Raw genomic sequence first — 17202 nt, 5'->3', positions numbered from 1 at the left:
AGTTTTTATTCTAGTTCATGAGACAGGTAGTCCTTGGCATCTTTCTTTCCTTGGCATCTGTGTGTGTGTGGATATATTTCATAGAGTAACATGACTTCTTTTGGTAACTCTGCTGTATTTTCTCAGTCTATTATGCATTGACCTCAGTTACGACCCAGAAATATCTTAGAAATTCCAGTTAATTTTAATTGTGTTTCTCGGTTAAGCAAAGCTTTAGGTCTTTTTGCTTGTTCTTTGGGACCCCTTGCATTTGTAGATGAAAGGATCAATTAACCCGACATGTCTCTCTTTTTATCCTTCTAACCTTTGTATTGTTCAAAATTTCTAAGTCTAGTTGATGTTTAAATTCATGACTCTATCTATGGTTTAGTTGATCCGTACATATTAAATCTTGCTCAAATCTTCCTTTATATCTTTTTCTTATATCTTAGTTATGATAACCTCTTTCTCACAGATATCTCATTACAAAGGAATACCTAGTCCTTTGGATGGAAAAGAATACTCCCTGAATAGATTATGTACTGAGCAGTATGAAAATCAGTGCTTTACTCTTGGATAATTTCATCATCAAGCCTCTTGAGGTGTAAATAAGGCGAGTAAATCTTTAAAAGATTTAACAGAAATCTGTAGTTTAGCATGATACACATTTGGAGATAGAACTAAGGCCAATGGAAGGGAGGGTAAGGAAAAAGTGAAATTGTTAAATATTTTAATGCAATGTGGAGGTTTTTGGGTTTTGCTTAATTTTTTTACTGTCAAGTTGATAAAACTCTGTTAGGGACTTGAGGGCTAGTTTAATTCAATCTCATCATTTTTCAGATAAGGAGACTAGTATTTAGGGCTGTCTGAGACTTTCTCCAGGTCACAGGCTGCCATGCAGAGCACCTGCTTGCCAGCTCCCTTTTGTTTGAGGATGTGATTGTTTATAGTGGTAGTTAAAATGTGTCAAGCGACAAAGGAAATTGATCCATTTTATGTATTCATGTTTTAAACCACAATATACTATACTTAATGACTTGAAATAACTATTTCTGAAAATGTAGGTAAATAAAAATTTTGTAAATAGAATCGTTTTCCTTCAAACATATTCAGAGAATAATTTTATTTGCTGTCTAATAATAAGGTATTTCTGCCTCATATCCTATTTCTCAAAATCCTTTAACAGTAAAATTTTTGGATGTTGCTTGGTTTTTTTGGGGGGCGGGTTTGCTACTTAATATCTTGAAGTATTATTTGTCCACATGTTCAGTTGCCTGGACTTTATCTAGAAAAATAATTATATAAAAGCCTTTGTCAGAACTTTTAGAAAATAATAGACTTGTCAATCTCTACTGTTAGTGATGCAACCAAACCAAAAGAAGCAGCATAGTGACTGTCTCTTGATATTCTTCCTAATTATTGTATGGCACTTGAGGTTACAGTGTAAGGAAAAGTAAGGGTTCACCAAGTCTATTTTTGTGCTTTGAACTCCCACAGAGAACTTTTGGTATTGTTAGCAAAGATAAAGATGCTCTTTAAGGAAACTCCTTCCAGGAGAAATATCTAAGTCTATTTTCATGTCTACTTTCTGAATCTTCAGTCTATTCTATAGCTATACTTTCAGTACTAAAGGAATAGTGCAACTGAAGCACATGGCAGCTGATCGTGTTTACAGTTCTTAGCCAACATGTCTTGCCCTTCCCTATTTGCACCTGTTCAGGTTTCTACCAAGCAGCTGTCAGTGTTCATAATCTCTATAATTACACAAAAAGGAACATTTGATATGCATGAATTTGAACAGTGTTATCATTAAGAACTGGTCATTGAATCTTTTTGAAGTGTATAAAATCATTATGCAAGGAAGAAGTTGTTTGTGGTAATTTTGGTTTTTATCTATTCTCAGAATTGTTATAGGTAAATATTGTAGTCAAATACAGTTACTTCCTGTTACACAGTATGCATGAGCATTATAATATACGTTAATTGCATATCATATTATCGATTTTAAGCAATTAGGACAAAACAAAATGAGTTCTAGAAGTCACTAAAGATAGGTTGAATATAATTTTATCATTGGTTGCAGTGGCAATAAATAAGCTTGAATCATCTTATTATAATAGTTATATAGAATTATTACTTAACAGAAAGTTTTGGTTAATTGAACTCCAAGTAACCCAGTTTTGATACTTCAGATCAAGCTCTCTCAATCTTAGCACTACTGCCATTTTGTGCCAGATAATTCTCTGCGTGGGGATGTCCTGTGCACTGTAGGGTGTTTTAGCAGCATCTCTGGACTCTGCCTATGCAATGCCAGTAGCACCCTCTTGGTTATGACAATCAAAATTGTCTCCAGACATTGCCAGCTGGTTGCTAGTGGGCGAGGGAGGTATTACAAAGTCATCCCCGGTTGACAACTACTGCTTTGGATCATGGGAAAGATCTGTAATGAATCAAATCATTTATAATCCCTTCATCATCTTCTGCATGTTTTTCTCTTGTTTTTCACATCAACAAATTTATTTTCTACTGTAGTGTCATATGTTAATTTTCAGTTAAAGTAATCTTTATCCTACCTGGTTAACTTTGTAAATAGAGAATTCCTAAGTCATACATTAGAAACTATACTCTCATAAATGGCCTTAAACTAAGAGACATAGCTACTAATTAATAATCTTCCATAGATGAGTGGGTGGTAGATGGGGGAGTCATGTTATTATAGTCCATTCGTTTTGATCTTGTAGTATCTGGACTGTTTTTGTCCACAAAGGATCGGTTGGTTGGTCGCGATTTGGAACCTGAAGTGAAGGTGGTATTCTTAACAAATGAGGGTCAGAATGAGAGGCTGTTACAGGAGTGCGAGTATCAGGTCTGGATGCTCCGGCTATAACAGAAATCTGGAAATAGATGGTTTTTGGTACCTAAACTGTTTTTATTTTAATGAATACATTTTTCTTAAATGATCTGAATAAATGAGTTTCTATCAATTTTTATGTAGTATGCTTGAATAATGAGTAACTCATGTAATCATAATTGTATTTTTTCAACTGAAAATTAATGTATTTTGCATCTAAATTTGTGTTCCAGCTTATTTTGAAAGTTTTAAGGTAAAACACCCTACTGTTGATACTCATGCAATCATGACGCCTTTATTTTTAATTCTTAGCACACAATCTATCAGGCTAAAAAATGTAATACCATGCCAAGCATATACATTAACCTATAAATAGATATGACTGAAATATTTACTTGAAATTAATAATCTAAAAATACCTTAAGATTTCTTTTACTGCCACACATACACATGGGTAATTATACACACAGACGTTCGTTCATTTATTAAAAACAATAGCCGACAATTTTTAAATGCTAGGTACTCAGCACTTTACATACATTAGCTCATTTAATCCTCCCAACTACAGCTTCATATCACTCATGAGGAAATTGGAAGGTCACTGAAGTTACGTAATTTGTACAGGGTCACAGCTAAGCTCCAGACACCTTTTGAACCCCGATAACACTTGTTATCACGTACCTTGCTGACACAATGTAATCTGAATCTTCGTTTCTTCAAGGTTTAGGTTTATACACTTCAACTCCAGTTTACATGTATTTTTTTGAGTGCTTACTATGTGCCAAACTTTGTGTTTTTTGTTTTTCTTTTAAAATAATTTTAGATTCAAAAAACAGTCACGAAAACAGAGTTCACAATTTTTTACCCAGCTTCCCCTAATTTTAGCAACTTGTATAACCATAGTACAATTATCAAAATTATAAAAATTAGAAATTGACATTGGTACAATACTATTAACTAAATTACAGACCTTATTAAATTACGGACCTTATTAACTAAACTACAGACTGTTAACTAAACTACAGAATTTCACCAGTTTTTCCATTTATGTCCTTTTTCTGTTCCAAAATCCAGCCTAGGATTCCACATCACATTTAGTTGTATCTCCTTAGTCTCCAACCTATGACACTTCCTTAGTCTTTCCTTTTCTTTCATGACCTTGACCCTTGATGAATACTTGTCATTTATTTTGTATATGGGCTCTCACTTTGGGTTTGTCTGATGTTTTCTCATGATTTGAATGAGGTTACATGTTATTGAGAAGAATACCACAGAAGTGGTATGCCTTTCTAAGGGATCAGAGGATACATGATAACAATATGTTTTATTACAGGTGATACAGTTTCTCCACTGTGAAGTTACTCTTTTTCCCTTTTTAATTAGTAAATATTTTGGAGGAGATACTTTGAGACCCTGCAAATGTCTTGTTTCTCTTCAAACTTTCATCTACTGCTTTAGCATTCCTTGATGCACATATATTTTAAACCATCTTTGAATAGTTCTCACAGTATGGCAATCTGATCATTGTTTTGTGGATTTTCTTCTTATCTTTTAACTTTCTAGTTGATGGCTAAGATTCCTTCCAGAGCTATGCTTGTGCTTCAGCAGGGGGCAATGCTAAATAAAATCTAATAGTATTTAGCTTAAAAAGAAAATTTTGAAAAGCCAATCCTTCTTAAATGAAGCATGAAATAATATCAATCCTAGGGTAGCAAAGGCTAGAGTGGATTTGTTAAATTTCTTTAAAATGAGAAGGATATATATATAAGATGAACATGGAGTAGTTGACCAAATTTTGGGTTACTAGAACTAAGAAATACCCATTAAAACACGAAAAAAAAAAATTTTAACTCACGCCCAGTGTAAAAGAGTACTTTACATAAAAAGAGAATACTCAGCCACCTAAGAGATCATACTAGCTAAAAATATGTATCTAAGATTAAAATAGTTAAAGTAATGCAAGAATAATGTATATAGTATACTTCTAAGGAAAATAGCTACATGAGCATATTTTTTAGAAAGAGTTAAACCCCTTCCCACTTAAATAAACAAAGAGAACAAAGAATAATAAAACTGCGCTTTTACTCAAGCTAAAAACGCCCCCAACCTCACACTACTAGTTCTAGTTCCACTCTTTCTTATTGCCAGGTTTAAATTTTATTTTATTTTTAAATAATGTTATAAAGAATTTACTGGTACTTTATTTCTACAGAATAGATTCTCAAAAGTAGATTGCAAGATCTAAGTATATGTATATTTTTAATTTTAATAAATATTTCCAGGACAAATAGTCTCCATTGAGCAATATATTACAGACTGCTCATTTTGCCTTCTAGGTTTTCCTTACTTTAGCCCTGAATCAAGTTATATCAACAGAAAGAAGTAAACTTAGAGTTCATAACTTATTATCCTATAAAAGTAATGACTATTATTTATTAAGTTCTTATATGCCAGGTACTCAGCTAAAGTACTTAGCTATATTATGTCATCAAATTATTTTTGCTGTGCAGTACAAAATCAAAATTTTTTTAAACTTCCCATTATTTAAAAAAATAATAATATATTTAAATAGTACATATTAGAATTCTTTGAGACAATGAGTTTACCAGGTATAAATTCTTTAATATAGCCTTTTTTCGGTAAACTCTATCTAGGTAAAGAATCTACTTTTTTTTCTGTTTAGTGAAATAAGGCTTGCTCGTGAAAATAGTTTGTAGGGAAAGATGTCAGCCATGGGCCTTGCCATCAGACAGCCACTTGTTTCAAAGCTCATTAATGACTGTTTGATGACCCAAAACTGCCCTTTAAGCATTAGTTCCAGGTAGCCATCAGCACCAACTATGCCTTTCCATGATGAGTCCATGATGAAGAGAAAGAAAAATTCAGTGAGAATGTGGACACACTCATTATAGTAGTGCCATCATCTATAGAGATGATTGACAGCAATATCAGAATATGAAGAAAAGGTTTTAAATTGTATGTGATTAGAAAACTCTTTGAAACAGTCTTACTAATGATGCTATGTGTGAACCTGAGATTACCTTTACCATATGTATCTAGTTTATGAGAAAAATCATCTACATACCATATGGATTCAATCAACATTTAAACATTAATCTTGCATTATTTTAATTGGTCAATATTTTTAAATGAAATCAAACTATTCTTCTTAGAAAATATATAGTAATTACATGAATTGGCTGTAGAATTTCATACAGAAATCTTTTTTTTTTTTTTGAGGAAGATTAGCCCTGAGCTAACTACTGCCAATCCTTCTCTTTTTGCTGAGGAAGACTGGCCCTGAGCTAACATCCATGCCCATCTTCCTCTACTTTATATATGGGACACCTACCACAGCATGGCTTGCCAAGCAGTGCCATGTCTGCACCAAGGATCCGAACTGGTGAACCCCAGGCCGCTGAGGAGCGGAACGTGCAAACTTAACCGCTGCGCCACCGGGCTGGCCCCTAGAAATCTTTTTATGGTTAGATTATTTAAATGGTGAAAGTATACTTGTGGTTGATCATAAGTTCATTTATAACTGAGCAATATATTTTTTTGTTTCATACTATAACTTGTGTACTCCTTAAAGCAACTGTTAATTTCATGATTTCCTTGCTTAATTGTGTGATCAGTATATACAGAGAGTTTTAAAATGACCAACCTATTCTAGATTTAAAACAATTTTTTCATTGAGATATAATTGATATATAACATTTTATTAGTTTCAGGTGTACAACATGATTTAGTATTTGTATATATTGCGAAGTGATCGCCACAATAAGTCTAGTTAACATCCATCACCACACGTAGTTACAAATTTTTTTCTCACACTGATATCTTTTAAGATCTACTCTCTTAGCAACTTTAACATATACAATGTGTACACCATGCTGTACATTATATCCCATGACTTATTTATTTTACAACTGGAAGTTTGTACCTTTTGACCTCTTTCACTCATTTCTATTCTAGATTTTTAGTATCAATATAAACTATTACAGTAAGACCAATGTAAGATTGTACCCAAATAACTAAGCAAATTAATAAAGATGCTTAGAAGTAGTTCAGTTGTTATAAATGGGTCATACTAAGGCCATTTTGAGACCATAGTTTAAATGTGACTGTGGTAAAAACTCTAAAATATATTTGTCTTTAGGGGGAGCTCACTGTATTGGAGATTAATTACCAGGTCAGATTCTTGGATGCTTAAGACCTACCATCACATTGCTATCTCAGTTTAGAAGACAGGGTTATAGTCCATTCAAATGTGGTGGTATTTCTTTATTCATTAAGATAATATGGGTATTTTGTTGTAAGTGAATAGATGATGAGTTGATTTAGGAAGAATAAGAGATTAATATGTTAATTTTCCTAGGGCTGGGGCAAAACACATATGTGTAAAGTTACTATGTTCAAACCACTATTAATTTTTATTTTCATATAAGGAAACACTGCCAGTCTATTAGAAGAGGATTTGGTATACTTAACATTAAACTTTCATAAATTGGTGTACTGTGTTATTTATTCTGTATTTTATCTTTCTAAAGAATATATATTTCTAAACTTATTTCATATTTTTAAAAAATCTGCCTAAAAGTTTGACTTATTTTAAATATGTGTAATTCTTTTCAATAATTCCACTCTCCAAGATAAAACCGAGAATTAACATTTTTCTCCCTCTCATAGATATGGAGTCTGGAGAACGATTACCATCCTCAACAGCCTCCTCTACTACACCAACTTCATCATCTGTACCGTCTGTGGCTCCATCAGTTTCAAAAGGCGGCCTTTCCACTGGAGCTGCTTCACTTAGCTCTACAATCAACCCATGTGGTGAATACCCTTTATTAACTCAATTTTAAAATGCTATCTTTTTACTAATTGGTATTCGTGGTGTTTTATCGAACTCTGAATGAAATGTTCTCATTACCTCCACTGACCTGTTGAACAGTGGCTAGGTTAAACATCTAGTCTCTGCTTTTTCTGGGTTTTATCAGTACACTGGGGTAGCACTGGTTATTCCATGCTTTTCATGCTTACTAGAAGCTCTGAGAGTTTCATCTTAATGTCTTAATTTGACCATTTTAATTAATAAATTAATGCATGTGAAGTCTTTTAAGACAATAGGCCCATGAGGGAGTGAAGAAATACAAAGGAATTCTTGGTAGTAAGATGAGGTACCAATGGTATGGACCCTTTGCCCTAATTTTGCTTCCAGTATTTGAAATGACCTTCTTCAAACTCCCGCTACCCCAGTGCACAAATATATACTAAGGAAGATCATTTACTTGATGGAAAATATTTTAAAAGTTTCAAGCATGACAAATTTCTCTTAAATATGAACAAAGTTTATATTGCTAAAAGGAGAGCTTTACTTCAAAAGTGGAAATACACTCAATTTTGATTAATTATGTATAAAGTATTTTAACCCCAAAATATCACTCTTTGCCCAAACTCAGGTGTGTTAGAATACATTCCTTTTTTTATACCTAAACTTGATTACCTCATTCCTTTATCACCAGTAAGCTTTTTAACCTTAAATACTTTTAATTTATAGATTATTTCATATGGTTATAAGCAGTAAAACTAAATGGTATTTCACTTTTTCAAAATTAAATTTGCAATTTTGGCTACATGAAATGCAGAAATCTGGAATGTTTGCTAACAAAATACCCTAGCAAATTGTCAAATATATATTTGATCAATTATTTTTATTTTTTCTAATTAGTACAGTGACAACAAGGATGTCATTTTGTTATTGATTTATCAGAACAATTTTCTAAAATTTCTTTAGGGATTACAAAATAAGTAAAATAAAATAGCGTTACATTTTTAAAAAAATAAATAAAATCTCTATTCTCCTGCACCCTGTACAGTCTTGGTTAGGTCATTTAACAGCTTCATCCACACTTCTCTCATATAATATAATGATGGCTATGTAAAATAGTGAATGCCTTTGGTGATATACCGTGTTCAAAAATAGTGATGCCACAATTGGCATTTTACCTTAAGTTACTTTGTCTAAATGATTGCACACAGTTGTCCTTTTGTAATTATTTTTTCCTGCTTTTTGTAACTGCTTTCCTTTGTTGTCAACTCCTTTCAGTGTATTCTTCCAATCTGCTGTCTTACTTTGTATTTACTTCTGAATTATTCTTTAAAATAGATGATGTTTCTAGAGAACTGTCATTTTTTTATGTTAAAGGTTTCAATAGCGTCCTTGGGTACAGAGCCTTAAGTTTTCTGGACACTTTGCTGTCACCTATTTCTCACTCAGTTTTCTGAATTGGTAACATGAATTGCGTGCAATTCTAGTTAGCCACATTTCGGATACTACCTTTTGTTAGGAGTGGTTGGGAGTTGCAGAGGGTCGGGGTATGCTGAGTTGCTGAATAACATCGGAAATTTTCTTGTCCAGACAGGAATTTGTTTTTATTAAAACTAAAAATTAAAAAAGTTGTAGAGTTTTTATGTTGATGCTTACATTGAATGAAAGTTTAGTTTATTTCTATATTTATTCAGAAATATATCATTTATTAACACATTATACTTTTAGTACCTACAGTATGAGTTTTTTTCCCTTCTAAGAAAATGGTTTTTTGTTTTTAACTTTCACAGTGTTGTAGTTTATATGTAAAGTAAAGCTTTGTATTAACTCTAACACATAGGTTTCTTGAGAGAATGCTCAGTTGTCCTGCATAACTCAGTTTATCATATTTTTCTGTTTCTCTTAATTGTTTTTAGTTACTCATTGTCTGATAATTCTCTCCGTTTTTTGAATAAAATCATAGAGTGATAATGGGCCTGGCCTCTTTATCTTAAACAATTTGAATCTCCTCAAGTTTTTGATATATAGAGACAGCAAAACAAGGTTTTCATCTTTAAAATGTCAGAACCTCAACAGTTCTTTAATGGCCTCTTTGAGGACATTCTGTTATTTTAAACAGTTATTTTAATTGGCCTTTCTCTGTCATCTTCATTAATTTGGTATGTCTATGGAAATTTTTCTGAGTTACAAAGGATGTAATTCAAACCTGCTTTCAAACTTTGAATGATCAGCTAATTTCTTTTGAATTAACACTTTGTCAGGGTCTGGGATTATACCTACCTACAAATTAGCCTGTTCCTATTATGGATGCTGGCAGAAGACATGTGTCTCCTGAGTCAGAAATTTTATTATGTATGGCACAGCAAATAGCATGAGCATCACGTTGGCATTGGCTCCTCATGCCTTCCAAGTCCCACAGGGGTGACACGTTGGGGCCCAGTTGGATCTTATACGTGCAGTGGGTTTGGGTCACAGCTGAGGAATATTGAGCTTGAGGAATCCACTGCTTTTATAGTAAATGAAAGCAAACTCACTGTTTGTCCGGAAGGAGATGCTACCGCATCCTTCAAAGTTGCTCCCTGCAAATGTGATCCTGAGAAATGGCCTGGCAGAAGAGTGGTCAGTGCGTTGTCTTGCTTACCCAGCAGCAGCGTGCAGGGACCTCGAGGATTGCCTCTCACAACACGCCTTTAATTGTATTATAGTATCTTGGATAGAAAATAACAATAAAGAATGCAATAAAGCATGATTAATAAATGCAATAAAGAATGATTAATCTAAGGCTATCTGCATATGTGGGTTTTATTGGTCTTAGAAGAGTAATACTTTTTTTCCCTTTAAGGTTTGATTTTTTTAAAATAACTTGCCTACTTCTAAAAAATAATTTGGGACAGCTTTTAATAAATGTATTGGCACAATAATCCAAATAATTAACTAGAATATCAAAAGATAGGCTCTAAAAAGTAAAAAGGTGTTAGCTGAAGAAAGCCACTGATATGGAACAAAACCTTAATGAACTAGCTGTGAAGAATAAAAGGAAAACATAACGGGTTACATGGCTCACATACTAGTGCTAGTAAATGTATCAGTTCCTCAGGAAGAAAACAAACTTTTTTCTGGCCCTGAGTGATATGGGGAATATGCTGCCAGAACCTTCGTGTAAAATGCCAAATGATGCACAATATCCTACATGCCAGTTTCACAGATATTCAGACTGTTCCACATGTTGGCTCTGAATGAAAGCTGAGAGAACAGTATTTAAGCATACTTAATTACTTAATGCATACTTAATGCACAATTAAACTTTGCAGAATAGATTTGTTTGAGATTTGTGGTCATTTGACCTAATACAAAGAGAAATTTCAGTGACAGTTAAGTTGTGCCAGAGACCAGTGGTTTTCAATCCACTTTTGAGGTAGAACCCTTCAAACAAACGCTTATAAAAATCCTAAATATATAAAATAGATAAACCGTTTAGAACTTCTCTGGTTAAACCTGGAGAATGCCTGCTTTTCTTTTAAAAATTAAAGAGACTGATTTACATATGTATCTTAATTGCCGGCCGCCTGCCTCTACAGAAATGTGCCAAATCATGTTATATTGAGGAAATTGCAAGTTGATCAGTAAGGCCTCAACTTAGGGTATGTGTCAGTTACAACAGTGATTAACTATGAATAGGAAAATACAGCAAATAAACACATCAGCCTATAGATAGGCAGTCCTGGGTGGGTCATGCCATTATGGACGTGATCTCCTAATTTTATATTCTCTCTTCCGAACTATGGGACTTTCGTGTTCACTTGTGTATCTCGTGGCTTTAAGAGGGCTGATCACCTACAGTGCTGTTTTCCAGAAAGGAAGAAAAACCGGTGCATGCCAGCTTCCTTTGACCTCTTTTAAAGAGCTTTCTCAGAAACCCCACCCAGAGATTTCTTTTTACATCTCTTTCATCAGAACTATATGAATAGTAATCTCATTCCAGGAAGGCCAGGAAAAATAGTTTTTAGCTGAGCATATTCCTGTCCGGAAGAAAAGAGAGGTTATTGGTAAGGAAGAAGGAGAGAATGGATAGGCAATATTTGCTATCCCTAAGTGGAACAGAGGGACAGGAGGTCAAGCTGGGGAGGAGGCTAAGGTCAGATCATGTGGAACTTCATGTGCCATGCTTAGGAGTTTAGTCAGAATAATGTATTGATTAAAAGCAAAGACTTTGCAACTGAAACACCCTGAAATTGAATCTTGCCTTGTCCACTTATTAGCTATGTGAATTTGGGTAAATTACTTACCCCTTTCTGAGCTTTGGTTGCCTCCTCTATAAAATAGATATAGCAATACCCATTTTGCAGCATTATAAGGATAAATGAGATAATGCCTGATATATAGTAGATGCCTAGTAAATTGTAACTATTATTTTTATTCCACTTCATCCAAGTGGAAGGGTTTTATATGATCACCAAATTTTGAAAATGATAGCTCTAGCAGCATGTAGAGCATCAGTTTGCAATGGGGATAGGACTAGAGGCAAAGAAGATTTCTGGGTGAGAAATGACGAGGGCCAAAATTAAGAAGTTATTGGAGATGGGGAAAGAAACAAAGTTCCAGAGATATTAAAAGTGTAGATTCTTATGGGGTATATACCATATATAATAAATATCCCATATGTAAATAATGTAAAGGTGATGTTTGGAAAGAGAAGCTCTGACATAATTTGGATAACTGGGTGAGAAATGTGGAGGAGGAATACGTTTCAAAGAGTAAAACACTCAGTTATCTTTTTGCATGTTGCATTTGAATGGAATATATGTTCATTTATATATCCACACTATTGTTGGTGGATATCTGTGTTGTTTCCAACTTTTGCCAGTTACAGACAATGTTATGACCATCATTATACATGGATTCTAATGTGTATAAGTATACATTTCTGAAGAGGTCTTCAACTTTACTGGTTGTACCAATTTATTTTTCCACCAGCTATGTATTAGAATTCCTGATGTTTATCATTCATACTAACACTTGTCATTGTGAGACTTTTTGATCAATGATGATTATGAAGTAGTGTTTTATTGAGGTACCTTTTTAATAAGTTTTTAGCTTTTTGGATTTCCTCTTTTTTGAAGTGATTCTTCAGGGCTTTGGTGCATATATCTATTGGGTTGTGTATGTATTTCTTATAGATTTATGAGTTCTTTCTCTATTTTGGTTACTGCTCCTTTTTTCAGTTATATTTTTAGAAGATATCTTTTCCTAGACTATGGTGTGTCTTTTTTTATTCTACATTGTGTTTTGATGAATAGAACTTCAATTTTAATGTAGTTAGATTTATCAATATTTTTATTTACGGTTATGCTTTTTGTCTTGTTTAAGAAGTCCTCCTTTACCTCCGAGGTTATACATATATTTTTTAAGATATCACTTACCTCTCATTTAGTATTACTTTGAAAGTACATAGTTATCAGATATCAGGCAAGTTGTAATAGACTGAATTGACTTTTTGGTTTTGGAACTATACCACTTGGGGTTGTTGGTTGATATATGAGTCAGTTCAACAAGAGATAAATTAAACTACTAAAGCTGTTTTAAGCAGAAAGAGATTTAGTACAGCAAAGTAGGTACTTATGAAATTATTGAGGAGCTCGCCCATGGCCCCCATGAATGATTTCAGAGCATTACTGTGGAATTGGCCTGCTTAAGGAAGCTACCTCTGGTTCAATAAGGGCACAACTGTTCCAACTGATGGCTCCATGGATCATACCACCCCAGCTGCAATCCACCGATCGAGAACCACTGACATAACTGGCTTCAGGGCTGGTCTGTGCTGCCTGCTAGATCTGCACCAGCAAAAAGGATACCTCGTGCTGCCAACCTGCCAGCTTAACTCAGCTTTTCTTTCTTTCCGAATACATCTGATGGGCAGACTCTAAATTACGTCTAGAATCCTGGCTGCAAGAGAGACTAGTAAATGTAGTTTTTAGCGGCCCAGCTTCTGCATCACAGGAAGGTACACTAAAAGGAGGTTGGAACAAATGTTAAGTGAGCCAATTATCTGCCCATTTGAGCTCATCTGTGATAGCGCCCTTGCCATATCTCCTCACCTGTGGATCGTAGTAAACTTCTGATACATATGTATGAGCTTTATTCCAATTTCAACAGTTATTTCCTTTGAAAAAAATAATATTTCATCAGTGCATCCAATAGTTCATGTATACTTACTACAATCCTTTGATATGCTGTTTTATGTAACAATATAAATTAAACCAAATAGAATAAATGCTTAACTCAAAATGATATGGCTCTTAACTGTCACAGACAATAGCAAATATCTACTGTTTCCTCTTTAAAGATTATAAAAGGCTTTTCAAGGACTTCATTCCTTCTATACAGTGTCATATCCATCAGTATAAAGCATGCTCTTAGTATCTTCTATCCTAAAAAAAGCAATACATCTTTCACCCTAAATACTCTTCTGGCTATTGCTCTATTTTCTGTTTTGCATTACAGCCGAGCTTCTGAAAAGATTTAGCTGCATATGCTTTGCCCTTTTCCTCATCTTTCATGTATATCTCAACTCACACCAATGTCACTTTTCTATCCTCCTCTCACTCAACCTTTCAGCAGAACTGACACAGTGGACCACACACTCCTTCTTGAAAATGTTTTTTTTGGAAAAGTTTTTATCAAATTGGTGTTATTTCTTCCCTAAGTGTTTGGTAGACTCCACCAGTGAAGTTATCTGGGCGTGGAAGACTGTTTTTTGGGGTTTTTTTAAACTATCATTGGAAGATATTAAACCATGAATTCAACTTTTTAAGTATAGATATAAAACTATTCAGATTAGCTTTTTCTTCTTTAGTGAGCTTTAGTAATTGGTGTCTTTCAAGGAATTTGTCCATTTCTTCTAAATCATTGAATTTTGAGGCACAAAATTGTTCTAAATACTACCTTATCTTTTGAATGTCTGTGGGATTTGTAGTGATGTCTTCTCTTTCGTTGTTGATATTAATCTTTTGTGCCTTTTCTCTTTTTTCTTTGTGACTAGAGGTTTATCATTTTTGCTTTTTTGGTTTTTTTTACAAACTAGCTTTTGGTTTCATTGATTTTTCTCAACTTTCTGTTTTCTATTTCATTGATTTCTGCCCTTTCTTATTTCCTCTGTTTTTCCATGAGTGTGATTTCCTCTTCTTTTTATCTAATTTCTTAAAGGGAAAGCTTAGATCATTTATTTAAGACCTTTCTCCTTTTTTTATATAGGCATTTAATGCTATAAATTTCCCTTTTAAGTACTGCTATTGCTGTATCCCACCAATTTCGAAATATTTTCATTTCCTTATCAATCTAGTAAAAAATATTTTCCATTTTCCTTTGTAAATTCTTTGATCAATGAGTTATTTAGAAGACAATGATTTAACATTAGATTTTTTTATTGATGTCTATTTTAGTTTCATTGTGGTCAAAAACATACTGATGGTAATCTGTGCTTTGTTTTTTGACTTCCCACTGCTGCATTTTTAGACTGGCCCACTGTGGGTCTCCTCTGTGCCTGTGAGAATTATTGGGTCAGCCAAGGACTTAGGGCAAAGATGAGTCTCTTTTTCTCTGTGGTTTCCTTGCTTCTAAGATTACCTTCTAATTTCCAGCTGCTCTGCCAGCTTTGGACTCTGTACTCTGAAACTTCAGGCTTTCTGCTGTCTAAGCTAATCATTGTGAAGGAATGCACTCAATAAAGAAATAGATCAAACTCAAGAGATCTTTTGTGTGTAGCTCTGTCTTTCAAAAGTAGATTTCTCTACATTCTCTGCTGGTTCTTTTGCGGCGCCCTTGGAGTCCTTCCCCATTTATGCACAGGGTACTTGTAGCTAGGCATTTGAATAGTTTAAGCTCTGAATTTGGGTCTCACTTTTTCTGTGGTTTGCTCACTGCTGGGATTTCCGCTTTAAATTTCCTGATGTTTTCTCAGTCCTGGATTCTGACCTCTGGCACCTTTAGTTGATAAGCCTGGTGCTTTTTCTTCCACTGTTTTCTGGACTTGTGGCTGTGAGGTGTAGGCGGCATTATCAGACCAGAAACTACAAAGTCACACTTCTTACTGCTCTTGTTACCATTTTTCTAGATTAAACTCTCCCCTGGATTTTCTCTGCTTTTGGATGCTTTCTAGTGTCTTTAGTTTTGTTGTTGTTTTAAATCCAGTTTTTATAATTATTTTATGTGGATGATTCTTGCAACCACATCACTACTACTCCACCATTACCTGAAGTTGTCCCCCACCAAACAAATCACTTTCTTTTAAAAACATTTTCACCTAAGAATCCAGGGGTGACGTGTGACCCAGTATAGTGAATCAAACATCCTATTTCCCAGATGATAGTGATTGGTTAAGGAATGGGCATATGATGGAAGTCAGACAAATCAAAGACAAAGAGATTCCATTCTGGAATTTTTATTGGAACTGGTGAGGAATGATACCCTTTTGTCCCACAAACCTGGGAAGAAGGGCCCATCTGAGGAAGCAGCCAAGTGAGGAAGGAGGAATTAAGTCCTGGTAAACAGTCAGTCTTCTTTAAAGTGAGCCTTTTCCAAAAACTTTTGCATTATATGAGTCCATACTTTCACCTTTTCCCTGAGCCATTTTGAACTGGCTATTTTGTACTTTTCACCCAACTGATATACACCCTCCATGATCTAACCTCTGTTTACTTCAACTTTGTCTGGTACTGTTCTCACTCTGGCCCATTATCTTTCAACCTTGCTGACCTTTCATTTCTTCAGATACAAAACATTCTTTCCCAACTCAGCTTCTCAAACATGCTCTCCCTCCATCTGGAAGATCTTCATGAGACTCATTTTTTCTCATGCTTTGTCTCAGGTTAAATGTCCTGAGACATTAGTTACAGAAGTCTCCTCCTCAAGTATCTAGATAATTGTTCCACTATTATCTATTTCTGTGCCTAATAATTTCCTTCATGGTACTCTTCACAATTTATAACTTAACACTTAGTGTTGTTTACTTACTTGTCTCTTTTTCTACATTTAAAGGTGGACCATATCTGTCCAACACAAAATATATGCTCAAGAAACAATTGTTGAAGAAAGGAAGGGAAGGAGAAATAAACTTGCAGGACTTGAAAATTAGATGATAAATTAACTCTAATTAATAAATGTTCTAGGCTGTGCTATACTTTGCTTTGATAACACCAAATTACTATGTAGATTTTAGTTGGGAATGGGCATTATAAGCCACAGAGTAAAGAATCTTAAAAAATCAGTTGACCTTACTGAAGAGGCAATGAATAAATAAAATCCTGAAAGTTCAAAGTTATTATTTAATTAGAAATTTTTATTTAAAAGATAACCAGGGGGCCGGCTCCGTGGCCAAATGGTTAAGTTCACGCACTCTGCTTCGGCGGCCTGGGGTTTCGCCGGTATGAATCCTGGGCGCCGACATGGCACCGCTCATCAGGCCATGCTGAGGCGGCATCCCACATGCCACAACTAGAAGGACCCACAACTAGAAAATATACGTCTATGTACCAGGGGGCTTTGG

At 34.4% G+C, this 17202-nt stretch overlaps 1 protein-coding gene across 23 annotated transcripts in view; it reads left to right on the top strand.

Annotated features, from left to right (window-relative positions):
- Positions 1-17202, top strand: part of BAZ2B (bromodomain adjacent to zinc finger domain 2B) — a 391257-nt gene that overhangs the window by 244339 nt on the left and 129716 nt on the right. For all 23 annotated transcript variants that reach the window (XM_046658349.1, XM_046658355.1, XM_046658352.1 and 20 more), the window contains one exon: positions 7520-7666. In XM_046658349.1, coding sequence (XP_046514305.1) covers positions 7522-7666 — 145 coding nt within the window. In that variant the 5' untranslated portion in view covers positions 7520-7521. The remainder of the gene's footprint in view (positions 1-7519; positions 7667-17202) is intronic.

The sequence above is a fragment of the Equus quagga genome, chromosome 4 (genome assembly GCF_021613505.1).
Source record: "Equus quagga isolate Etosha38 chromosome 4, UCLA_HA_Equagga_1.0, whole genome shotgun sequence".
NCBI classification, from domain to species: Eukaryota; Metazoa; Chordata; class Mammalia; order Perissodactyla; family Equidae; genus Equus; species Equus quagga.
Note: the sequence above shows the minus strand (reverse complement) of the source record. Positions and strands in the feature narration are given on the sequence as shown.